We start from the raw sequence: 27,687 nt of genomic DNA on the forward strand, positions 1-27,687 counted from the left end.
ACCATTAAGTGGTACTGATGCAAAAAGCCTTTTCTTATCCATTTCTTCCTGCTTTAAATACAGTTTTTCATATTTAGTTTTTCTTGTTTAGTCTAATTTAGGTTTTTAATGTTTGGCTAGTATAATCTAAATCAGCGGTCCTCAACCTGTGACTCTAAAGCCCCCAATTGTCAAAAACAATATTTGAAGTCACCTCAAGATATTTCTGGTACTCCCGCTGTGGAAAAAAGCTGCTCATTTCAAACTAAATTATATTTATAATAGTAACATTTCCTTAAAAATATTTAAATAATATATTATAAATAATTAATATAATAAAATTAAAGATGCAATAACTGAATGATCAATAGCTGAACGTTTATCAGGATTTGCATTACTAATGAATATACATGATTTTTGTAGTAATTTGTGATTTGTACATTTTTTTCTTATTATTATTTTTTACACACAAATAGTAATTTCTCAGCAGTTTCTACCCAATAAAATAGTTTTTGAGCTTGACAACTAGAAAAATATGTTTTGTTATAGAAATGTCCATGACTTTTCCAAGTCTTGAAATCACACTTTTAAAATTCCACATAAATCCAGGTTTCTCAACGTCATAGAAACAGGTGTTGAGGGAATGAATTAAAATGAGAAATATGATATCAGCTTACATCTTGTGTTTTAGCTGTTTGGTGCATATTTTGTCTTATTTTAAGCAATCTCAAGACCGCTGTTCTAGATGTTCTTTCCTGTGTACACAGAACAAAAAATCAAATCGATCCCAAAAAATTCATCAGACCAAGTACACGGTGCACAAGCAATTGACACTGCTTACCAAAAAGGTAAGTTAAGGTAAAAGCACGTTTGCAGATGTTAACGGCATGGTCTCATATAGCAGTGATTCAATTGAAATGTTGGCTGCATGAAATCATTTCTGTGTACATGCACACATATATAATGCTACTTAATTAGGGTTGAGAGCCCGCTGTGGCCTACAATACAGTAGCTGTTGCATTTCCTCTGAGCAATTACCATGGCAACCACCAGACTTTATGGTTCAGGGGTTTATTATATAGGCTGGCATTCATCTTTTTTATTCTGTTGCTCAGCATTTGATTGGATGAAGCACAGAGAACTGCAATAAGATAACCAAAGAGAGGAATCAATGAAACACTGAACACATGAATAGTTGATGTGGCGTTCATGCCTCTCGCTCAAATTGGCTCGCAGTGGTTGTGACATTCTAATGAATTATATGCCATTGTGCATGCGTTTTTAGAGTTCAGTGAGGTCGTCGTTGAGATACAGACATATGGATGGAGAGAAGAGGTCACAGTCTGGGCTTCCACAGTAAAACTCGTCCTCTTCAGGGATGCTGTTTTCACTCAGGGTCTTGCTCATGTCCAAATTTATGCCATTGTGCTTCCAGGTGTAGCTTGCTGCATGGGAGTTGTAGCGCAGGTATCGCTGAAGAATCTCATCCAGAGTCTCCTCAGAGAAAGCCTGCTTAGAAAATAGCAGCTTAGAACTATTTGGCTGCTCCAAATACATGTTTATTTTACGAATGCACATAAACATTCCTATAGAAAGACACAGGGCAGGAATTTGTCTACGATAGGGAAAGAAGCATGCAGGGGCTGCATCTTAAACTCTGGGCTGAATAACCATCTGGCAGTTTTCATTCAGCCCAGAGTTTAAGATGCAGCCTGGTGGCCAAGCTGAAGCAAGTGAATCAGCACGGTCAGTCTGAAAACGTTTGTAATGTCAGAGGCTTAACATTAGGTCCATTTCCTTCAAGCTGGAAAAGGATCAGATGCAAAGAGCGGGAGGGAGGACTAAATAAAAAGATGGAGAGAAGCTACAAAGGGATGAAGCAGTGCAAACCTGCCCTCTTCAGTATGCAACAGTGCAGTGCAAACGTGCAATTTGACACAAGCAATGTGCTCTGTGCAGGCATTTTATCTCAAGAATGCTTAAATAATTAATATGCACTTTTTGGGGCACAATCCTGAAATCATTTTGCAGATGAGTCAGCATCAACATTTTCTGCTCTCTACAAATCTATATGCCAGGTTAATATTGGCCTACCTCCAGCCTCTGCTCTTGGGAGGTTAGTGTTGATAACACGGATCCAACATGTTTTGGCAGACAGCAGCCCAACCTCATAGCGGTTATCCTTCCACCACGGTTTTCCGAAGTCATTGGCCCAGTCAGTGCGAGGACAGGGAGGGGGTATGTGTAAAAATCACCCCCTAGGGGTGTAGTATTTAATGCAGCCAGTCAATGGGTCAACATGGGTAAGAATCTAAAAAGGGAAAACACAACACTGTGAATTGACAAAAACCTTCAGCTCCATAATCATGTGAAAAATGTTTGATCGTTCAGAAGATTGTGCCCTTAAAGTCAGCATGAGATGAAAATGGTGATTTTCTTATCTTCCATTACTGTGAAGTATATCTGAGTACAACACCTCTTCGGATGAGAAAATAATTTAGAGCTAGACTGTTTTGTTTTGGGGAACTGACTGGAATGTTGTCATTTGCTAATTGCTGCATTTCTGCTTTATTAACATCTTATGCGAGTGACCGGTTGCTGGTCCACACCTTATCAGAGAAGAGATCATTGCAACTTGAGGGGAAATTAATGGGGTTTTTTTTATTAAAGGTTCTGTATGTAGGATTGACACTAGGTATTGCAGTCCAAATTCAAAATATTGGAGAGGGTTTTTCAGTAGCCCCTCACTGCAGAACAAAGATCCAGGGGGCGTGGTTGGATCCACATCTAGGGGGTGGAGATGGTAGGTTTAGGGGTGGAGATGGGTGGGTTTAGGGATCAGGGGGTGGAGACGGGTAGGTTTAGGGGTGGAGATCAGGGGGTGGAGACGGGTAGGTTTAGGGGTGGGTTTAGGGATCAGGGGGTGGAGACGGGTAGGTTTAGGTCTATGTAAGGTTGGAGGAGTTGGATCTAGATCCAACCACGCCCCCTGGATCTTGTGTTCTGCAGTGAGGACCATCTCAGGGTTTTTTCACCTGGCCCCTCCTCCTCAGACTAGACACGCAAGCAGGTTGCCAGATTAACGACACCAACAGGAACGAGCGCACATGACGATGAATGAAATCATATGCGCTGTGTTTTCCGTCAACTGGCAACCCGGCGTGCCGAAATACAATTGGGTAAACTGGTAGTGGGCGGGTTTCACAAACCAAAACAGAGACCGACATTGCGGGCCGGAACGCACATTTTCAAAGGAGAATAACTGACTGTAGCATTGTTTTTCAAATAAAAAAGTATGTTAACTTAGCATGTTTCTTAAATATCTGCAAATATGGTATTTTTATGCTTTAGTAGAGTCAAAAACTTACATACAGCACCTTTATTGTTTTCTTTTTTCTCGCTCCGTTTTCATTTCTCTCTCGCTCCGTTTTTCACAAGTTCATCAAACAGCAGTGGTAAGTGCTAAGTTAAGTTGGTATCATTCATCAGTCACGGTGAGTAATGGCTTCTTCTCCTGCTATTGTTGTTTGCACTTCATGTCACATGTATAGTTTATCTCTCTCTGTCGGCGATGAGGGATTCACATGTGATAAATGCAGGGAAATAGTTAGGCTGACAGAGAAGGTTTCAGAATTAGAGACACGCATCCAAACTTTAGTTGAGGATAGTAAGAATGTGAGGGCTGTAGATACTGCTTTGGATGCGACTAGCTCAGGGAGTCCTGTACATTGTTCGGTTCCGGTAGAGCCCGTGCAGCAGGGCAGCTGGGTGACTGTAAGGCGGAATAGTCACGGGTCAAAACACCGCTCTTCCGTTCTGATCAGAACATCAAACAGGTTCTCCCCACTCAGTGACGCACCCACTGAGAAACCTGATGAAAGTGCTCTAGTTATTGGCAATTCTATTGTACGGAACGTGAAAATAGAGACACCAGCCACCATAGTCCATTGTTTACCGGGAGCCAGAGCGCCTGACATCTTGGCAAATTTAAAAGTGCTGGCTAATGCTAAACGTAAATTCGGTAAGATTGTTATCTACGTCGGCGCTAATGATGTTCGACTTCGCCAGTCGGAGATAACTAAAAATAATGTTAAAGAGGTGTGTGAACTTGCAAGTACGATGTCAGACACTGTAATATGCTCTGGTCCGCTCCCTGCTTACCGTGGCGATGAGATTCATAGCAGACTGTCATCACTCAATGGCTGGATGTCTAAGTGCCCGCAGAATAACATAGGTTTCATAGACAATTGGATGAGTTTTTGGGACAGACCTGACCTGTTGAAAAGAGATGGTCTTTATCCTTCCTGGGGTGGTGCCGCACTTCTCTCTAGACATATGGCACATAGTCTTAGAGTTCATACTTGACTAACTGGGGCCCAGGTCAGGAAGCAGACAGACTGGCTAAACCGACTGTCTGTTTGCTGCCTTACATCACAGAAGTCAGTTAATTCTCAGCACATAGAGACTCCTTCACTCAGATATCACACTATAGAGACTATGTCTGTTCCCCGAACTAGAAAATACAGAAAACGTCCAAACCAAATTAAGAGTAACAATTTAATTGATGTTCAACAAATAAAAAATGTTTACAACACAGAGAAACGATAAAGCTTGGCTTACTGAATATCAGGTCCCTTTCTACAAAATCACTTTTTGTAAATGATTTGTTCAATGATAATAATCTAGATTTGCTCTGTTTGACAGAAACATGGCTAAAACCAGATGAATACATTACTTTAAACGAGTCCACCCCAAAAGATTACTGCTATAAAAATGAGCCACGTCCGAAAGGTAAAGGGGGAGGTGTTGGTACAATTTATAACATTATGTAGAGAAACACGTGTTAGTGATAAATCCCCTGTGATGTTTGTACTGGCTACTGTATACAGGCCACCAGGGCACCACACAGACTTTATTAAAAAATGTGCTGATTTTCTATCTGAGTTAGTACTGGCTGCAGATAAAGTCTTAATGAATGAATGAATGAATGAATGATGCATTTATATAGCGCTTTATTGTGTATTGCTGTACACCCAAAGCGCTTTACAATCATGTGGGGGGGGTCTCTCCTCAACCACCACCAGTGTGCAGCATCCACTTGGATGATGCGACGGCAGCCACAGGACAACGGCGCCAGTGCGCTCACCACACACCAGCTACAGGTGGAGAGGAGAGAGAGTCATTGAGCCAATCAAGTGTATAAATTAATTGTTGGCGATTTTAATATCCATGTTGATAATGAAAAAGATGCATTAGGATCAGCATTCATAGACATTCTGAACTCTATTGGGGTTAGACAACACATTTCCGGACCTACTCATTGTCGAAATCATACTCTAGATTTAATACTGTCACATGGAATTGATGTTAGTGGTGTTGAAATTCTGCAGCAAAGCGATGATATCTCAGATCATTATCTAGTCTTGTGTAAACTCCATATAGCTAAAACTGTAAATTCTACTCCTTGTTCTCAACTCCACAGGACCTCCAATCAACCACATCCACTGCTCTAACTCCCATCTTCTCCTTCTGTCCCCTCACCTAGGCAGAAGTATCCAAACTTCTCCTCTCCAGCCATCCTACAACATGTCCTCTCGACCCGATCCCCTCACACCTCCAAACAATCTCTCCCACACTCTTACCGGCACTCACACACATTATCAACACATCTCTCCTCACAGGCATCTTCCCCACAGCATTCAAGCAGGCTCAGGCAACCCCACTGATCAAAAAACCTACATTAAACGCTTCTCTTTTAGATAACTACAGACCTGTCTCTCTCCTTCCATTCGTAGGGAAAACACTCGAACGAGTTGTCTTCAACCAGCTCTCGCGGTTTCTTTCACAGTACAACAAACTGGATGCTAAACAGTCAGGCTTCAGGAGTGGCCATTCAACAGAGACTGCGCTACTCTCAGTCACTGAAGCCCTGCGAACTGCAAAGGCTGATTCCAAATCGTCAGTCCTCATTCTGCTGGATCTTTCTGCTGCTTTTGACACTGTCAATCATCAGATTCTCCTGTCTACACTCTCATCACTGGGCATCACTGGGATTCCTCTTCGCTGGTTTGAATCCTATCTCACCGGTAGATCCTTCAGGGTGGCCTAGGGAGGGGAGGTATCGAAACCACATCAACTGGTCACTGGAGTTCCTCAGGGATTGGTTCTTGGACCCCTCCTCTTCTCCACATACACTACATCGCTGGGTCCCATCATACATGCACATGGCTTCTCCTATCACTGCTATGCCGATGACACACAGCTCTATCTCTCTTTTCAACCAGATGACCCAACGGTAGCTGCACAGATCTCAGGCTGCCTGGCGGACATCTCGGCGTGGATGAAAGAACATCACCTACAGCTCAACCTGGCAAAGACGGAACTTCTGGTCTTCCCTGCCACTCCGACTCTACAGCATGATTTCACGATTTAGTTAGGCTCATCAATGATTCTGATTCGGTCAGAAATCTTGGTGTAATCTTTGATGACCAGCTGACCTTCAAAGAGCACATTGCAAAGACTGCTCGATCCTGCAGGTTTGCACTACACAACATCAGAAAGATCAGGCCCTTTCTGACAGAACATGCTGCGCAACTTCTTGTCCAGGCCCTTGTTGTTTCTAGACTGGACTACTGCAATGCTCTTCTGGCTGGTCTGCCATCAAACACAATCAAACCTCTACAAATGACTCAGAATGCAGCGGCACGACTGATCTTCAACGAGCCCAAAAGAGCGCATGTTACACCTCTCTTCATCTCCTTGCACTGGCTACCAGTGGCAGCTCGCATCCAGTTCAAGACACTGATGCTTGCGTACAGAACTACCACAGGCTCAGCACCCTCCTACTTCCACTCACTATTACGAACCTACATCCCCTCCAGAAGTTTGAGATCTGCTAGTGAGCGACGCCTTGTGGTACCATCACAGAGAGGCTCAAAATCACTCTCCAGAACATTCTCGTTCACCATTCCTGGCTGGTGGAATAATCTTCCCACCCCTATCCGTAACGCTGGATCCCTGGCAATCTTCAAGCAACAACTGAAAACTCATCTCTTTCGGCAGTACTTGACTTCATCCTAAACTCAAAAAAAAAAAAAAAAGACTCTTTCCCTCTATCTTTCTCTCCGCTTACTAGCTTGTACTTATTTGAACAATGACTGAGACTTGGTGTTACGAGCACTTCCTCTGTCTGATTGCCTCTTCAAGATTAATCGCTTTGTGTATTCCCCAATTGTAAGTTGCTTTGGATAAAAGCGTCTGCCAAATGACTAAATGTAAATGTAAGTATGGTAGAACCATCACCTCTACCACAAAAGACCGCTTTGTAAATAATATTCCTGATTTATCTCAATTCCTCAGCATATCCAACAGCGCAGAAAAACTTGATGATGTAACAGAAACTATGGACTCTCTCTTTTCTAGCACTTTAGATACAGTTGCTCCTTTACGCTTAAGGAAGATCAAAGAAAACAGTCCGACTCCGTGGTATAATGAGCACACTCGCACCTTAAAGAGAGCAGCCCGGAAAATAGAGCGCAGATGGAGGAAAACAAAACTAGAGGTCTTTCGTCGCCTTGCGGGAAAATACCCTATCCTACAGAAAAGCATTAAAAACTGCTAGATCTGATTACTTTTCATCTCTTCTAGAAGAAAACAAACATAACCAAACATGCTTTAAACGAATGGTTATTGTCATGGTGTAAAGAACAGAAACTGCTCTTTGTAAATAATTCGGAATCTTTTCTGGGAGCGTCCTAGGCTTTTCCGTGCTGATGGCCTGCACCCCAGCAGAGTCGGAGCGGAACTCCTGTCAGACAACATCTCCAGAACGCTACGCTCCATTTGACTAGTAAGACAATTCTCAAATGACTTTTGTTCTACCCACTTAAATGATAGAAGTACCCGCGTTGTCCAATCTATACAGACTGTGTCTGTTCCCCGAATAGCGAGGTCAAAATATAAATTTAATGCAGGATCTAGAAAAAATCTGATCGTGATTAAACCAGAAAAACACAAAATAAATGAACAAAAACAATTTTTGAAGCTTGGGCTCCTAAATATTAGATCACTCGCACCCAAAGCAGTTATTGTAAATTAAATGATCACAGATAATAATTTTGATGTACTCTGCCTGACTGAAACCTGGCTTAAACCAAATGAATATTTTGGTCTAAATGAGTCTACTCCACCAAGCTACTGTTATAAACATGAGCCCCGTCAGATTGGTCATGGCGGCGGTGTGGCAACAATATATAGTGATATTCTCAATGTTACTCAGAAAACAGGATACAGGAGGTTTAACTCATTCGAAATACTTCTGCTTAATGTCACACTGTTAGATATGCAAAATAAATCTCTCCCATCTCTTGCTTTGGCTACTGTGTATAGACCGCCAGGGCCATATACAGATTTCCTAAAAGAATTTGCAGATTTCCTCTCAGATCTATTGGTTAGTGTTGATAAACTGCTAATTGTTGGAGATTTTAACATTCCCGTTGATAATACAAATGATGTGCTAGGACTTGTGTTTACTGACCTAATAAACTCTTTTGGAGTCAAGCAAAACGTCACAGGGCCCACTCATCGTTTTAATCATACGCTAGATTTAATTATATCGCATGGAATTGATCTTACCGATATAGATATCGTACCTCAAAGTGATAATGTTACTGATCCTTTCCTTGTATCGTGCATGCTGCGTATTACTGATATTAATTATATGGCTCCGCGTTATCGTCCGGGCAGAACTATTGTTCCAGCCACCAAAGACAGATTCACAAATAACCTGCCTGATTTATCTCAACTGCTCTGTGTACCCATAAATACACATGAACTAGAAGAAATAACTAGCAACATGGGCACTATCTTCTCTAATACATTAGAAGCTGTTGCCCCCCTAAAATTGAAAAAGGTTAGAGAAAAACGTACTGCGCCATGGTACAACAGTTATACCCATTCTCTCAAGAAAGAAACTCGTAATCTTGAGCGCAAATGGAGAAAAACTAAATTGGAAGTTTTTAGAATTGCGTGGAAAAACAGTATGTCCAGCTATAGACAGGCTCTAAAAGCTGCCAGGGCAGAGCATATCCGCAAACTCATAGATAATAACCAAAACAATCCAAGGTTCTTATTTAGCACAGTGGCTAGATTAACAAATAAACAGACACCGCCCGATCTAAATATTCCCTCACAGTTTAATAGTAATGACTTTATGAATTTCTTTACTGATAAAATAGATAACATCAGAAATACAATAACAAATGTAAATTCTACTGCATCTAGTATTTCAGCTTCATTCATCGCACCCAAAGAAAAACTGCAGTGCTTTACAACTATAGGACAGGAAGAGCTAAATAAACTTATTAGTGCATCTAAACCAACAACATGTTTATTAGATCCTGTACCCACTAAACTACTGAAAGAGTTGTTACCTGTAGCAGAAGAACCGCTTCTCAATATTATTAACTCATCGTTAACTTTAGGTCACGTCCCAAAACCATTCAAGCTGGTGGTTATTAAGCCTCTTATTAAGAAACCACAACTAGATTTTAATGAACTGGCACATTACAGACCCATTTCAAATCTTCCGTTTATGTCAAAAATTTTAGAAAAAGTTGTGTCTGCTCAATTGTGCTCCTTCTTGCAAAAAAATGATCTCTATGAAGAATTTCAGTCAGGTTTCAGGCCTCACCATAGTACAGAAACTGCACTTGTTAAAATTACAAATGACTTACTTCTTGCTTCAGACCAAGGCTCCATCTCATTGCTAGTCTTACTTGACCTTAGTGCTGCGTTCGACACTATAGACCATGATATACTCATAGATCGACTACAAAACCATATTTGTATTCAAGGGCAGGCGTTAAGGTGGTTTAAATCATACCTGTCCGATCGCTACCACTTTGTTCATTTAAATGGGGAGTCATCTCAATTATCACCAGTAAAGTATGGAGTACCACAAGGATCAGTCCTAGGTCCTCTTCTGTTTTCAATATACATGCTGCCTCTTGGTAATATTATTAGAAAATACGGGATTAGTTTTCATTGTTATGCTGATGATACTCAACTATATATCTCAACAAAACCAGATGAAACTTCTAAACTATCTAAGGTAATAGGTTGTGTAAAAAATGTAAAAGATTGGATGACCAATAATTTCCTCCTATTAAATTCAGATAAGACAGAGATATTACTTATTGGACCAAAAAACAATACACAGAATCTCTTGGATTACAATTTGCAACTAGACGGATGCGCCGTCACATCCTCTAAAGTCAAAAATCTGGGTGTTATATTAGACAGCAACTTGTCCTTTAAAAATCATATTTCCCATGTTACAAAAACAGCATTCTTCCATCTTAGAAACATTGCCAAGCTTCGAAACATGCTACCTGTTTCTGATGCAGAAAAGCTAGTTCATGCATTCATGACCTCTAGACTGGACTATTGTAATGCACTGCTAGCTGGTTGTCCTGCATCTTCAATAAACAAGCTACAGATAGTCCAAAATGCAGCGGCTAGAGTTCTTACCAGGTCAAGAAAATATGATCATATTACCCCAATTTTACAGTCTCTGCACTGGCTACCTATTCAGTTCCGTAACATTTACAAAATATTATTACTTGCCTATAAGGCCCTAAATGGTTTAGCTCCTGCGTACCTAACTTGTCTTCTACCACGCTACAATCCAACCCGCTCCCTAAGGTCACAAAACTCTGGACTTTTGGTAGTACCTAGGATAGCAAAGTCCACTAAAGGAGGTAGAGCTTTTTCACATTTGGCTCCTAAACTTTGGAATAGCCTTCCTGATAACATTCGGGGTTCAGACACACTCTCTATGTTTAAATCTAGATTAAAGACACATCTCTTTAGCCAAGCATTCACATAATGCATCTTATAATCTTGTACTGTAGTATATCTGATCAAATGCACATTATTATTATTCTTTAGCTTGGGTTGAACAAATCATTTTTTGCTTAGATGGAACAGCAGCTACGCTAATTATGTCTCTATTTGTCTCTGTTTCTGCCACGGGATTAACATCCCGTGGTAACTAGGAATGACAGAAGCTTCAGTCTGGATCCAACCCCTAAATTATCTGAGATGACGAACACCTGAGAAAAGATAATGCTAACCCCTCAGAGGATTTCGGAGGATGCCAACGCTCAGACAACATACAGAATTACCAAATGACCACTGGAACCAGTTGAGACCTTACAATCTGACTTTGCTGCAGTTGGAATTGAACTGCTGGTTCGTTTGGCCAGAGGAGAACTGGCCCCCGACTGAGCCTGGTTTCTCCCAAGGTTTTTTTCTCCATTCTGTCTCTGATGGAGTTTTGGTTCCTTGCCTCTGTCGCCTCTGGCTTGCTTAGTTGGGGACAATTCATTTCCAGTGATATCGTCGACCTGATTGCAAGATCGATTACATCAGAGATAAAATTGTAACCATGCAGCCGTCAGCTACAATATCGCATCAGATAGTGCACTATAGATCCCCTGAGGAACAATTTCACTCATTCTCTAATATAGGAGAGGAAGAATTGTATAAATTTGTTAAATCATCTAAACCAACAACATGTATGTTAGACCCTATTTCATCTAAACTACTGCTTCCAGAAGTCATAGATCCTCTTTTGGTTATTATTAATTCATCACTGTCATTAGGATATGTCCCCAAAACCTTCAAATTGGCTGTTATTAAGCCTCTCATTAAAAAACCACAACTTGACCCCAAAGATTTAGTTAATTACAGACCGATCTCAAATCTCCCTTTTCTGTCAAAGATACTAGAAAAGGTAGTATCCTCACAATTATATTCCTTCTTAGAGAAAAATAGTATTTGTGAATTCCAGTCAGGATTTAGACCGTATCATAGTACTGAGACTGCTCTCATTAGAGTTACAAATGTCCTGCTTCTATCATCTGATCGTGGTTGTATCTCTTTATTAGTTCTACTGGATCTTAGCGCTGCGTTTCGACACTATCGACCACAACATTCTTTTAAATAGACTAGAACACTTTGTTGGCATTAGTGGAAGTGCATTAGCATGGTTCAAATCGTACTTATCTGAACGCCATCAGTTCGTAGCAGTGAATGAAGAGGTATCATATCGATCACAAGTGCAGTACAGAGTACCTTAAGGCTCAGTACTAGGGCCGTTACTTTTCATGCTTTACATGTTACCCTTGGGAGATATTATCAGGAGACATGGTGTTAGCTTTCACTGTTATGCTGATGATACTCAGCTCTATATTTCTTCGCGGGCCAGTAAACACACCAAATTGAGAAACTAACGGAATGCATAGTCGATATAAAAAGCTGGATGACGAGTAACTTCTTACTGCTAAATTCTGGAAAAACAGAGGAGTTAATTATCAGACCTAAAAACCCCACATGTAATAACCTAGAACGCTATCTAACACTTGATGGCTGCTCTGTCAATTCTTCTTCATCAGTTAGGAACCTAGGTGTGCTGTTTGATAGCAATCTTTCATTTGAAAGCCATGTTTCTAGCATCTGTAAAACTGTGTTTTTCCATCTCAAAAACATATCTAAATTGCAACCTATGCTCTCAATGTCAAATGCAGAAATACTAATTCACGCGTTTATGACCTCAAGGTTAGACTATTGTAATGCTTTACTGGGTGGTTGTTCTGCACGCTTGATCAACAAATTACAGTTGGTCCAAAATGCAGCAGCTAGAGTCCTTACTAGAACCAGGAAGTACGACCATATTAGCCCGGTTCTGTCAACACTGCATTGGCTCCCCATCAAACATCGTATAGATTTTAAAATCTTGTTAATTACTTATAAAGCCCTGAATGGCTTCGCTCCTCAGTACTTGAGCGAGCTCTTATCACATTATAGTCCTCCACGTCTGCTGCGTTCTCAAAACTCTGGCCATTTGATAATACCTAGAATATCAAAATCGACTGCGGGCGGCAGATCCTTTTGCTATTTAGCACTCAAACTCTGGAACAATCTACCTAATACTGTTCGGAAGGCAGACACACTCTGTCAGTTTAAATCTAGATTACAGACACATTTCTTTAACCTGGCTTACACATAACACACTAATACACTTCTATTATTCAAATCCGTTAAAAGGATTGTTATGCTGCATTAATTAGATCAACCGGAACCGGGAACACTCCCCATAACACATGATGTACTCGTTACATCATAAGAATGGCATCTACGCTAATATTTGTCTGTTTCTATTCTGTTTCTCAGTCATCAGATGGTGGATCGGCACCGGGAGATGATGTATGTGGCCCTGATCGTCGGCAGAGGCCGGACACCTGGATGAGCCCCGGGAACATATCCCCAGTCACCGTAGCCACCCGATCCGGTCCGTATCCAGCCCAGATGGTTACTGCAGTCACCAGATCCAGTCCGTATCCAGATCAGATGGTGGATCAGCACCCAAAGACGACCTCTACAGCCCTGAACGTCAGCGGAGACCAGGACACTGAGATGAGCGCCAGAGACAGATTCCCAGTGAGGACCCCGCCACTTAGACAGCTATCGGGGAAGACCACTGGAACCAGTTGAGCCCTTACAATCTGACTTTGCTGCAGTTGGAATTGAACTGCTGGTTCGTTTGGCCAGAGGAGAACTGGCCCCCCGACTGAGCCTAGTTTCTCCCAAGGTTTTTTTCTCCATTCTGTCACCGATGGAGTTTTGGTTCCTTGCCGCTGTCGCCTCTGGCTTGCTTAGTTGGGGACACTTCATTTCCAGCGATATCGTCGACCTGATTGCAAAGACACTATTTAAACTGAACTGAACTGGATGATGACATCACTGAATTCAATAATGAAATGCCATTAACTGAAAATCTTTTTTTTTATCTTTTCATTTTACATTATTGACACACTATTTTCCTTTTTTGATATTGTGCAGTTGCTTTGACACAATTTACATTGTTAAAAGCGCTATATAAATAAAGGTGACTTGAATGAATGAATGAATGAATGATGCATTTATATAGCGCTTTATTGTGTATTGCTGTACACCCAAAGCGCTTTACAATCATGGGGGGGGGTCTCTCCTCAACCACCACCAGTGTGCAGCATCCACTTGGATGATGCGACGGCAGCCACAGTACAACGGCACCAGTGCGCTCACCACACACCAGCTACAGGTGGAGAGGAGAGAGAGTCATTGAGCCATTCAAGTGTATGGGGATTATTAGAAGGCCATGATAGACAAGGGCCAGTAGAGAGAATTTGTCTAGGACACCGGCGTTACACCCCTACTCTTTACGAGAAGTGCCATGGGATTTTTAATGACCACAGAGAGTCAGGACTTGACTTTAAAGATTACAAGGGCACATAAAAAAATTAAATAAAGTGAAGTGAAGTGACATTCAGCCAAGTATGGTGACCCATACTCGGAATTCGTGCTCTGCATTTAACCCATCCAACGTGCACACACACAGCAGTGAACACACACACACCGTGAACACACACCCGGAGCAGTGCATAAGACATTGTAAATAAATACTGCAATGTTCCATAAAGTATTGTCGATTTTAATTTCATGCTGACTATAAAAAAACAAACAGATAGCAATGCAGTAGCCTAGTTTGGTTTTGGTTATATTCTCTGGGTGGGAGAAACATACTTTTTTGAAACTAAGAAATGTTTTCAAAAAGATGTAGATTTTACTGTGCGTTCTTATCTTTGAAATGATAATAAAAATATGAAAACAGACTATATAAAACAAAAATAAATAAAAGCAAATATTTTATTTTTAAAAATGACAAAAAAAAAAGCTAAATTACTTTTGTGTGTGTGTGTGTGTGTGTGTGTGTGTGTCCTATAGGAGTCCTTGGTTTTGCCAAATTACAGGAAAATATTAAAATATATATTTTCATAACGTTTTGTACATGGCTTACATCCTTTGTCTTTGGGTCAAACCAGTGATTGATGTCCTTTCCTGCACACTCTGTGACAGGTTTCAATAACACATCACCTAACGTTATAAGAAAAAATTAGTTTTTGTTATACAGGTCCTTCTCAAAAAATTTGCATATTGTGATAAAGTTCATTATTTTCTGTAATGTACTGATAAACATTAGACTTTCATATATTTTAGATTCATTACACACAACTGAAGTAGTTCAAGCCTTTTATTGTTTTAATATTGATGATTTTGGCATACAGCTCATGAAAACCCAAAATTCCTATCTCAAAAAATTAGCATATCATGAAAAGGTTCTCTAAACAAGCTATTAACCTAATCATCTGAATCAACTAATTAACTCTAAACACCTGCAAAAGATATTGTGAAGAGAAAGTTGAGAGATGCAAGACCCAACACTCTGGATGAGCTTAAGGCCGCTATCGAAGCATCCTGGGCCTCCATAACACCTCAGCAGTGCCACAGGCTGATTGCCTCCATGCCACGCCGCATTGAAGCAGTCATTTCTGCAAAAGGTTTTTCCGACCAAGTATTGAGTGCATAACTGAACATAATTATTTGAAGGTTGACTTTTTTTTTTTTGTATTAAAAACACTTTTCTTTTATTGGTCGGATGAAATATGCTAATTTTTTGAGATAGGAATTTTGGGTTTTCATGAGCTGTATGCCAAAATCATCAATATTAAAACAATAAAAGGCTTGAACTTACTTCAGTTGTGTGTAATGAATCTAAAATATATGAAAGTCTAATGTTTATCAGTACATTACAGAAAATGAACTTTATCACAATATGCAAATTTTTTGAGAAGGACCTGTAGTGCTCTTAAGTTTCTTCCTTTTCAGTGTTTTAATTATGTGGTTACTTGCCTTTATATTCCTCCAGCAGCGGTGCCAGCTCGTACACTTTGCCCAGGTACGACACCCATATATCTTCGAGGGTGTTGTGAACGGACACCTTCGGCGTGAAATACTTTGGGCGCCGCATTTGAACAATCTTCCTGTTTTAGAGAAATCAAACTGTTTATTCGCTTTATGATTATTCAGTCCCAGTACAACACGATTGTTGTTACGTCGGCCGCGGAAGCGCGCACAAGCTCACTGGTTGCTGTGGTAACCGAAGCTGAGGGGAGCGCGCAATTTACGGAAGCAAAAAGTGACGCTAGCTTTTTTTCATAATTAGTTTGGTAAAATTTCATAATGAGGCCAAGTTTGTTAATGTATTAGTAAGCTCAGGCCCATTAAATTATATTAATAGATACAATTTTAATTTGATTAATCTTCTAGTAAATGTTGAAATTAACATGAAGTATATAATTTAATTAAATACTTAAAAGTAATTTCATTTTCATGATAATAGATCCATATTAAGGCCAAAAAGATTTCCTCTTAAAAATATACTATTGTGCAATTGTGATATTTTTTCACCCTTTGGGTAAAAATACAAAATAAAAAAAAGAGAACCTCTAACCCTTAAATAAAAGTAATTGTGATGCTTGCCTTTACCTTTAAGTCCACACATTAATCCTAGAAAAAAGACACTTAACAAACAAGTCTTCAATACTCTCTTAAATACAGTATATCTTGGAGATTTTCATAAATTTGTTCAACTTAAAACAAATGAAAAACAAGCATAAAACATTAGGAAGACCCATGTCCTTAACATCAGTTAGGTCAAAGGAGATATTGCATTGGCATGTAAGCACAAACTAACAAGTATATACCCAAAAACCTGCAAACCTTTTAAATTACATTTGCCACACTTCATAAATCTTCAAATATAACTTTTTTCCCCATTTATTTTCCAATAGCTAGTGATCTCTTAAGTTGGTTGACCTTCAACTCGAAATTAAAATTCAAAAGTGCAAGGGTAGTTCACATAATAGTTTCAAAGCTTTGTTGTGGGACATTGACCTGTTTATATATTAGAAAAAAAAACCTTCAACCAAATAAAGACTGCTTCGTAGCCTGTCATCTGATTTATCATCTGCAACAGCTGTCGAATGATCGTAAACATTTTGTCATGTAAACTTTTAGCAAAGATTTCAGTTAAAAAACTATTGTGCAAACTGGTATCAAATCAAAGGTGTCAGGCTATGAAGCAGTTATAAAGCATGTTCATTTCTGGTGGTTTTATGCAGTTGGGTTAAAAAAAAAAATCAAAATGAGACAAAAATGAGAAAAAAAGCATGCAATACTGTTTTATCTACTTCAAGACTGCCAGCATGTCAGAGTTGAAGCTTTAAAAACGCAAATATGGCAAACTGGTGTCAGAAGTACATGGCACAGTCTAAAAGAAACCACGACCCTAAATTCTGGAGTGTTATCCTAAGAAAACAAACATAAGTAGCAGAAAAAAAAAAAAAGAAAAAAAAAAAGACAGTATGAGAAAGACAAAGTAATGTTAGAGATGGCACATGTGTCAAAGTGTCTAGACTTCATTTTTACGTATTGAAGGACAGGAAATAAAACACCAAACTAGTAGCGTTTGCCCGATGAAGTAATTTGCTCCTTGAGAAGTCCAAAACAGCCTGTGCACTCAAGTCTCAACAACAAAAAACTCCTGTTTGATAAGTTTCCTCCAAAGTTCAGTTTGGATAAAGCAGGTTCTCTAGCCAGGTTTCTTAGTCATAATCATTGTCCGTTTATGCTGCATCAGCCTCTCTGTTATCAGTTGTAGTGGAACTTGAAGTGAAAGTTTCCGCCCTCAAAGGGGTTGAAGCCAAAGGGCCATTCTCTACCTCCTCCACCTCCTCCACCCTGCTGATTCTCAGGGTCCAGAGGGTCCTCGCCGGAATCAAATTTCTGACGCATTTCTGTTCAGAAAAAGACAAAGAATGCATGAATCTGAAGTTAATGCATCAAATTAAAGACACTTAATAATTAGGATGTTCAATGTTTTTGAGAGAAGCCTCTTATTCTTACCAAAGCTGAATGTATTTGATCAAAATACACTAACAATATAAACATTGTGAAATATTACAATTTAAAATAACTGTTTGTTGCTCAGTTAATAATAATGATTCTTATTGTTATCAATTTTGAAGACCATGATGAATTTAAAAATAAAAAAAACAGCATTTATTTAAAATAAAAATCCTTTGCAATATTATAAATGTCTTTCCATTCGGTTTTGATCAATTTAATGCATCTTTAATGAATAGAAGTATTAATTAATGTCTCTTTTTTTTCCTAATCATAATTACTCCAAACTTTTGAACGGTACTCTATCACAGTTTGCACAAACATGTTAAGCAGCCCAACTGGTTTTAGTATTGATAATATAACAAATATCATATAAAAATGTTCTTTTAAATTATAATAATAATAATATTTCACATCATTACTGTATTTTTATTAAATAAATCCAGCCTTGGTAAGCATAAGACACTTCAGACAAAAAAAAAAAAAAAAAACATTAAAAATAAAAAATGTACAATTTTTTTCCAAACTTTTGACCATTAGTGTAAATTCAGCGATAAAACAAGCTGTAAAACAAGCTTCACCTGTTTGTAAAAAAAAAAAAAAATTCAATAACAGACTGATAAGGACTGAAAATCATTTGTATTCATGTTTAAATTTAGTTTTTGCTGTCATCTGACATTTTCCTACCTGGATCTGTGAGCACTTCCTTTGCTGATGCGATATCAATAAACTTTTTCTCTGCCTCTTTCTTGTCTGCTTCAGACTGGAAATTATCAGGATGCCACTGCTGAGCCAGCTTTCTATATGCTTTTATGATTTCCTGTTTGTTGGCACTCCTTAAAAACAAGTGAAAAGAGACAAGCATTTCAGTCAAACAATCTCCTTTCATTGTTACTACTGCAGGTGCCCCAGAGACAACCTTTAACCATATTTTCTGCATTATTATCATAAAACAGGACAGAAGGAAGTAACACTGTCTGCAACATTTTAAGGCAGATTTTGATCATCAGTCATTGCCTTACCTGCTGACCCCCAGGATCTTGTAATAGTCTCTCTTGCGAGACTGCTTGAGGAGCTTCTGTGCTCGGTCGAGACCCTCACGAATCTCCTGGTTTTCCTGATCAAACTCCCGTGCCTCCTGATAGTCTTCCACAGCTGAAAAGAGGAACAGAGGAAGAAACGTGAGTTTATGCAAACCAATTGAAAAGGTTTTATAGAGTGTTGAACTACCTTTCTCATATTCCTGCAGTAAGATGTAGGCCTCCGCTCGGTCCCGGAGGATGTGGATATTCTGAGGTTCTCTCTGGTGGGCTTCTGAACAAATGTCTACGGCCTCCTCAGCACTCTTCATCTGGAGGGAGGGTAAGAAAAACATAACCAGTGAGGCTAGACACCAGAACCAGATTCTTGATGTTCTTATTCTTATTAACCTCTAACTATATGGTGATTACGAGGACAGCTAGACTAGAAGGGTTTTCATCCCCTTAAAACAACTAAATTACATTTTGTAAAGGAGCATACTTTGATTAAGCAGAAGCAGATCCTCTCCTTTGCTTTATTAGTGTAGAATGCCACGTTCGGCTCTGTTCGCATCACAGATTCATACTTCTCAATGGCCTCCTGATACCTGTCATTCAAGAGCGGAAGTAAAAATAAAACAAAATTATCAACAAATCATTAGATGTTGAAAAAATGATGAACAATTTGACATACACTGGTGGAGATATAAAACCATTCAAAACCAAATTAAGATTTTTAAAATACATACATGATCATACACAAGCGCTCAAACGATTGGGGTCGGTAAGATTTTCTTTTTTCTTTTTTATATAAATACTTTTATTCAGCAAGTATGCATACAATTGACCAAATGTGACAGCAAAGACATTTCTATTTCAAATAAATGCTGTTCTTTTTTTAACTTTATATTCATCTTAAATCTTAAAAAAAAACGTTTGACAGTTTCCACTAAAATATTAAGCAGCACAACTGGTTATAAAAATTTATATTACTAATAAATGTTGCTAAAGCAGCAAATCAGCATATTCAAATGATTTCTGAAGGATCATGTGACACTGAATACTGGAGTAAAGATGCTGGAAATTCAGCTTTACCATCACAGATATTAATTACATTTTCATAAATGTAAAAAAAAGAAAAAAACGTAATAATACTTTAAAACATTACTGTTTTGTCTGATATTTTGATAAATCCTAAACCTTTCAACGGTAGTGTATATGATAAAATATATGATACAATAAATAATACAATAACATAAGATATAGCTAAAAATAAAATAAATTTTAATATAGCAAATCTCAAAGGCCAAAAATGAATTTGAGTGAGGTAAGCTAAGCCTAAACCTGAATTAAAAAGCAATTTTTCTAGAAGTGACAGGGATGTTTTCATCACCTTTGTTCTGAGATCAGCTCTTCTGCAGAGTCCAGCTGCTTGCTGAGCTTCTTCACCTGTTTGTAGTGAGAGAAACACTCCTTATCATCCTGATCCAGCTTTAGACACTCACGGACCTGACTGAGAACATAAACAAAGAGGGAAATACACAGTGAACAGCAGCAAAAAAGAGAGACAACTTTCCTTTTTAACATCACACGAGATTGGTGTATTATCATTACTACTCTATAACTACTGTACATGCACACGTCAGTGTGTGTGGGATTGAAAACTATTTACTAAAAGGTATGACTCTAGAATTGTCCTTGAAGCAGCTTAGAGGAGATGCTTAAATGCTGTCTGTATGATTTAACAACCAAAGAATGTGGCTGTCATTCATACTGAATGACATACTTAAGCGAGTCGTGATGATCGCCTAAACTGTAATGGAGTTGGCTGAGTTTGAGGAAGGCTGCTCGGTTGTCCGCACGGAGACGTGTTGCTGGTGTCAGGTCCATAATGGCCTTCCGTGGATCCCCGAGTCTGATGTAGCACTTGGCTCTTAGTTCTCGAGACTCTGGATCCCAAGGAGAGAGCTGAAAAACAAAGCAAAGATGACTACAGGAAAAATTTGGATGACAAAGCATACACACTGAGTTTTTGAATCCCCAGAGACATGCTAAGAATAAACTGCAACATTTGATTTTCTATTTCTTTTTGTATTTTATTTGTAGGGCCACTCATTTCAACAGCTCAAATTAGAGAAAGTGCAATAAAGAAAGTCATAATACAAGATAAAAGGTTAAATTCATAAAGAATACTTCACCTAAACACAATCCAAAACTTTCATATTGTCCGTGAATAATGACTTTATAACATTAAAATACTTTTATTCATAAAGAATGCATTAAATTGTTCAAAAGTTACAGAAAAGACATGTATAAAGTCACACTCCTGTTTTTAAATAAATGCAGTTCTTCTGAACTGTCTATTTATCAAAGAATCCTACCGAAAATATAAGTTTCCACAGAAAATATTACGTAGCACATCTGCATCCAACAGAATATGAGAAATGTTTCTTGAGCACCAAATCAGATTTCTAAAGGATAACATGACACTGAAGACTGGAGTAATGGCTGCTGAAAATGTTGATTTACCACAACAGAGATAAATTACATTAATAAAATATATATTAAATTAGAAAACAGTTTTAAATTGTAATATAATTTCACATATTACTGTTTTTACTAGGGTGTAAGAAAATATCGATACACGTGAGTATCGCGATATTTTGTTTGGCGATACTGTATCGATTCTCCAAAACGGAATATCGATTTAAAAAAAATATATAAAAATCATACAAGATTCATGGCAGTTGTTTCGTTTTGAGTTCATATCCCGACCGCTAGACATCAGTCTTCATCTCTGAACTTAAACAGTGACAGGAAATACTAACATCAGGGCACTCCACTAATGTTAGCGTTAAAGGATTAGTTCACTTTTAAAAAAACTTTTGCTGATAATTTACTCACCCCCATGTCATCCAAGATGTCCATGTCTTTCTTTCTTCAGTCGAAAAGAAATTAAGGTTTTTGATGAAAACATTTCTCCATATAATGGACTTCATTGGGACCCAAACGGTTCAAGGTTTCAGTGCAGCTTCAAAGGGCTTTAAACGACACCAGACGATGAATAAGGGTGTTATCTAGCGAAACGATCGGTCATTTCAAAAATAAATAAAAAAGTTTAAGTTTTATAAGCACAAATGCTCGCCATGCTCTGTTCTGTGATGCGTGTTCGTGACGTCACGTAATACGCAATTACGTGAAAAAGGTCACGGTTGAGGTAGGCGGAAGTACCGAGTCAGTAGGCTTTTTAATATTAAAACACCCAGGATACGCACAAATGGGCATTTTAAACGATAAACTGACACAAAGATATTTGAATATGTGTATATGGTCCTCCTTCCGCACATTTGTAAACACTGACTCGGTACTTCCGCCTAAGTCAACCGTGACCTTCTCCACGTAATTGCGTATTACGTGACGTCACGAACGCGCATCACAGAACAGAGCAAGGCGAGCATTTGTGCTTATAAAACTTAAACTTTTTTATTTATTTTTTAAATGACCGATCGTTTCGCTAGATAAGACCCTTATTCATCGTCTGGTATCGTTTAAAGCCCTTTGAAGCTGCTCTGAAACTGTCATTTGGACCTTGAAACCGTGTGGGTCCCAATGAAGTCCATTATATGGAGAAATGTTTTCATCAAAAACCTTAATTTCTTTTCGCCGGGACACGGCATCACAATATGGTAAGGGGCGTAACATTTCTGTCTCACGCTTGAGGTATTCGGCCAATCACAACGCACTGGATAGCTGGGCAATCAGAGCAGGCCTTGCTTCTCAGAACGATGAGCTTTGTAAAAATTGACGTGTTTCACAAAGGCGGAGCAACAATAATGTACAGTTTGTGGAAAATAATGTGTTTTTTTTACCTTAAACCTCAAACATTGCATTTCACCAAATACACAAAATAATGTTCTTTTTAGCAACGTCATATGACCCCTTTAACAGTATTCATTACATAACACTTCTGTTTTATGAAAAAGATTCTGGAATCTGAAAATAATCACATTTTGTGTTGGAAGGAAGGAAAAAAGCCAAATGGTTCTGGAAAAACATGAGGATGAATAAATAACAGCTTTTTAATTTTTTGGGTGAACAATCCCTTTAATATTACTATTAACACATGTAGCAATATATAAACAACACCTGTTGCTGCATGTGCATTTGATCTCCAGACTAACTCACCTCTATGACCTTCTCCAGCACCTGGACAGTAGTGACGTAGTCTCCACGGTGATGGGCCTTGTGTGCCTCTTCCTGGAATAACTCCAGATCCTCGGCCTTGCGGAGCTGATCATGTGCTTCCTCATGATTTGGGGAACGCTTAAGCTGCAAAGGAGAGGCGTTAACAGAGCAGGAGGCAGGAAATAGAAAAAAATGGAGCAAAATGTGATCTGGTTTGAGAAGGAAGTTGGCAGGTTTTAAAGGAATAAGGGATTTTTTTCACTCACTACTGCTTGGAAGTCTTCTCTAGCCTCTTGAGTACTTCCCTGTTTCAGTAGAATATTACCCCTCTGCAGTCTGGCCTGTAAACACATACAAACCATTAACATCTATACACGGTATTGTCACCTATAACTTAGCTTGATATCTCAACCACAAAAATAAACTCACAGCAAGGAAGTCTGGCTTGAGCTGTATGGCCTGGGTCAGGTCAGGCAGAGCTGATTTGGACTTTCCCATAGCCAGGAAAACGGCGGCCCGTTTGTAGTATGTCAGGTAGTTCTTAGAGTCACCCTCTGTTTAAAACATTTGTATTGGTTAATGAACTGCATCTTTTCTTTATTTTAAATTACCTACATAAACTGAATATAATTGCATTTTAATATTAATTAGCATCAAATAACAAAATGAAACTATTGTTTAACTGCCTGGTCTGTAAATGTTTTTTTTTTTTTAAAGTCTCTTACGCTGACCAAAGCTTTGAACAAAAATACAGCAAAAACTGTAATATGAAATATTATTACTATTTAAAAAAGTTTTATTTTAATACATTTAAACATTTAATTTATTCCTGAGATGGCAAAGTTGAATTTTCAGTATCATTTCTCCAGTCTTCAGTGTCATATGATTCTTCAGAAACCATTCTAACCATTCTGCTGATTTAGTGCTTAAAGTATTCTTATCACCAATAATTTTGTGCTGCTAAATATTTTTGAGAATTCTTTGAAATGTTTGAAAGATTCATCTTTGATTAATAATGTTCAAAAGAACAGCATTTGCTTGCAAAATAAATCTTGTGTAACAGTATAAATATCTCTAAACATCAATGTTATGCATCTTAAGTAAAGTATTCATGCGTTTAAAAATTCTTACTGACAGCAATCTATTGAACGGTACTGTAGCCTCCATATGTCACTGTGTTTGTGTATACAGTCAGGTCAATAAATATTGGGACATCGACACAATTCTAACATTTTTGGCTCTATACACCACCACAATGGATTTCAAAACGAACAAGATGTGCTTTAACTGCAGACTGTCAGCTTTAATTTGAGGGTATTTACATCCAAATCAGGTGAACGGTGTAGGAATTACAACAGTTTGCATATGTGCCTCCCACTTGTTAAGGGACCAAAAGTAATGGGACAATTGGCTTCTCAGCTGTTCCATGGCCAAAACAACTGTTTGGAACATTCTTAAAAAGAAGGAACGCACCGGTGAGCTCAGCAACACCAAAAGACCCGAAAGACCACGGAAAACACTGTGGTGGATGACCGAAGAATTCTTTCCCTGGTGAAGAAAACACCCTTCACAACAGTTGGCCAGATCAAGAACACTCTCCAGGAGGTAGGTGTATGTGTGTCAAAGTCAACAATCAAGAGAAGACTTCACCAGAGTGAATACAGAGGGTTCACCACAAGATGTAAACCATTGGTGAGCCTCAAAAACAGGAAGGCCAGATTAGAGTTTGCCAAACGACATCTAAAAAAGCCTTCACAGTTCTGGAACAACATCCTATGGACAGATGAGACCAAGATCAACTTGTACCAGAGTGATGGGAAGAGAAGAGTATGGAGAAGGAAAGGAACTGCTCATGATCCTAAGCATACCACCTCATCAGTGAAGCATGGTGGTGGTAGTGTCATGGCGTGGGCATGTATGGCTGCCAGTGGAACTGGTTCTCTTGTATTTATTGATGATGGGACTGCTGACAAAAGCAGCAGGATGAATTCTGAAGTGTTTCGGGCAATATTATCTGCTCATATTCAGCCAAATGCTTCAGAACTCACTGGACGGTGCTTCACAGTGCAGATGGACAATGACCCAAAGCATACTGCAAAAGCAACCAAAGAGTTTTTGAAGGGAAAGAAGTGGACTGTTATGCAATGGCCAAGTCAATCACCTGACCTGAATCCTATTGAGCATGCATTTCACTTGCTGAAAACAAAACTGAACGGAAAATGCCCCAAGAACAAGCAGGAACTGAAGACGGTTGCAGTAGAGGCCTGGCAGAGCATCACCAGGGATGAAACCCAGCGTCTGGTGATGTCTATGCGTTCCAGACTTCAGGCTGTAATTGACTGCAAAGGATTTGCAACCAAGTATTAAAAAGTGAAAGTTTGATTTATGATTATTATTCTGTCCCTCAAATTAAAGCTGACAGTCTGCAGTTAAAGCACATCTTGTTCGTTTCATTTGAAATCAATTGTGGTGGTGTATAGAGCCATTGAATGGCTCTATACACTATATTAGAATTGTGTCGATGTCCCAATATTTATGGACCTGACTGTATATGTCTTACCCACAGCTGAATGATAGTGAGACAGGGCCTCAGCCAGCTGTCCGGCTGCCAGCAGCTTACGGCCCATTTCCAGATGATGCTCAATCTCAACAGGTGTTGCTCCTAACACACCTGAAATAAAGAGACGGGTGACTAACACATGACAACTGCTGAATTTTATAATGATTCTGCTTTTTGAGGCAGCTTTGAAAACCCTCAATCTGCCTGATGGGATCGAGTTTACATACCTTAAACTTGCATACACAAAATAACAAGCATTTCTATAACGTCATAATAACAAAACTCCCTGAAAGGGAATTCAACATGGCATTCCACTGCATTTATGTTTCGATTAACACTGACAGCACAAAAACTGAAACCATGCAAATAGCACCCTGCCCTGTAGTTGTAATAGAAAACAAAACAAAATAAAACTAAAATGACTACCACCTCTACTTACCCTAGTATGGCTTCTGTTTCAACATGTATGATATTAACAACTCCAATGTCAAAGTAGATGGCCAGTATATGTTCACAATAACGCATACATAAAATTAAAAAAACTATCACCTCTAGATCTCATTAAGTACATCAAATATGTTCAAAACATGGTGTTACCATATTAAATGTCCAAATAATAACATGGTAGTGCTATGGTGCTTTTCTGTTTGACCAAAATCAGATTCTAAAGCGTGAGAAACTGGCAAAAAAACAAAATAAAACTCAATTCTACTGAGCTGTCACCCTAGACAGTATACTTTGGTATCAAAGGGCATCAAAATGCTGTCTATATAGGCATCTTACTAAGTTTTAAAAGTCAATATGATTTTATACTACTATGGTATTTGAAAGCCTTCTTCCTTGACACTTGCTGTTGAGCACCTGTGGAGGTCCCATGGTAGAATTACAGTGCCAGATGATGGAATCATGATATAGATAATATTCTGATATAGATTTCATTATTACCATATCCCTGTACCATGATTTTAAGTGATACTTCAAAGAATACCATATTATTAGCATGGTCCTTGTCCAAAAACATGGTAATACTACGGCTCTCCCCAGACAACTGAAAAAAAAAACTCGGAAAAAATGATTTCCTTTCAAAAATAAGTAAGATGTCATGTGTGAATGAAAAGTGAAATCTCACCGTCCAGCTGTAGGTCCAGGACCACGCAGAGCAGAGACAGGGAGGACAGGACACTGCTCAAACCTCTCCGCCGTCCCGACTCCATGATGACATTTATCACACCCCCGATATACAACCGTGTGTCTTTCCACTGGGATTCACAACGCGCAACAGGACAGAGAGAGTATTTACACTCAGATCATCCTAACAGCGACATACTTGACAGGAATGCGATGTCTCTGTTGTGCGGATTATAAATATGTCCGAGTGAAATAAAGGAATGCGAAACTCTAGTTCCGTGTGTCTCTCAATAATCAACACTCTGCCGACTGCTGCGGAGAAACATGTTGTAATTTATAGGGAGGTGTTTCTTAGCCCAGTGTTACAGTGACCGTGCACAACAGCTGTCGGACACGTACTTCTGGAAGTCTCCTCTTGGTGAACCACCTGGGTGTACAATTCAAATCGCCTTATATTTCAGCGCGGTGACTGGCTGCTCGCATCAGTGTTTGCCGACAAACGTGGTCCCGTCCCATTGGCCGAATTATTTTAGCGCACTGGACGAACACGCCCACATCCTGATAGCTGATGTCACCCATCATTAATTGGGAGGAAAAGTCTATTCTCGCCTGGCCTTTAGTAAAGGAACCCGTCGTTACCATGGTACATATTCTATTCTATTCTATTCTATTCTATTCTATTCTATTCTTACAGCATTATAAAACACAACAGAAAAGAATAGGACTTTATAAAATGTCCCATGTTAACCCTAAATACAACATACTTCAACAAACTAAATGGAAATGAAATTATATATATATTGAATTTATAAATGTGTGTATATATATATATATATATATATATATATATATATATGTGTATGCATGTGTGTGTGGTTGTATACGTGTATACATATACGTATATAGTTGTTGTTGTTTTTTTTTGGTGTTTGCCTTAGTGTTGTGTTAGAATCATTATTATACTCC

General features: G+C 38.9%; 1 protein-coding gene and 1 pseudogene across 4 annotated transcripts; both read right to left on the bottom strand.

Annotated features, from left to right (window-relative positions):
- Window positions 1–1,260: 1,260 nt before the first annotated feature.
- Window positions 1,261–15,892, bottom strand: LOC306870609 (cytochrome b5 domain-containing protein 1-like; annotated as a pseudogene). Its single transcript has 4 exons — window positions 15,775–15,892; window positions 14,882–14,958; window positions 2,074–2,290; window positions 1,261–1,488 (listed from the first exon to the last, which is right to left on the bottom strand). The product of its transcript is annotated as a cytochrome b5 domain-containing protein 1-like (transcript).
- Window positions 15,893–16,277: 385 nt separating this feature from the next.
- On the bottom strand, window positions 16,278–27,224 carry LOC306873642 (dnaJ homolog subfamily C member 3-like). Of its 3 annotated transcripts, none has more exons than XM_079423070.1 (12): window positions 26,723–27,224; window positions 25,594–25,704; window positions 23,463–23,587; window positions 23,300–23,374; window positions 23,034–23,177; window positions 20,635–20,816; window positions 20,242–20,361; window positions 19,351–19,456; window positions 19,060–19,180; window positions 18,852–18,984; window positions 18,517–18,665; window positions 16,278–17,720 (listed from the first exon to the last, which is right to left on the bottom strand). In XM_079423070.1, exons 1-12 carry the CDS (start codon window positions 26,805–26,807, stop codon window positions 17,575–17,577), a joined length of 1,497 nt encoding a protein of 498 aa, XP_079279196.1. In that variant the 5' UTR covers window positions 26,808–27,224; the 3' UTR covers window positions 16,278–17,574. The 3 variants fall into 3 exon arrangements, with proteins under 3 accessions (XP_079279196.1, XP_079279197.1, XP_079279198.1); XM_079423071.1 differs by having other exon boundaries at window positions 25,598–25,704; window positions 26,723–26,933; XM_079423072.1 differs by lacking the exons at window positions 25,594–25,704; window positions 26,723–27,224 and adding an exon at window positions 24,165–24,795.
- Window positions 27,225–27,687: the final 463 nt, after the last annotated feature.

The sequence above is a fragment of the Barbus barbus genome (assembly GCF_936440315.1).
Source record: "Barbus barbus genome assembly, chromosome: 1".
Taxonomy (NCBI): Eukaryota; Metazoa; Chordata; class Actinopteri; order Cypriniformes; family Cyprinidae; genus Barbus; species Barbus barbus.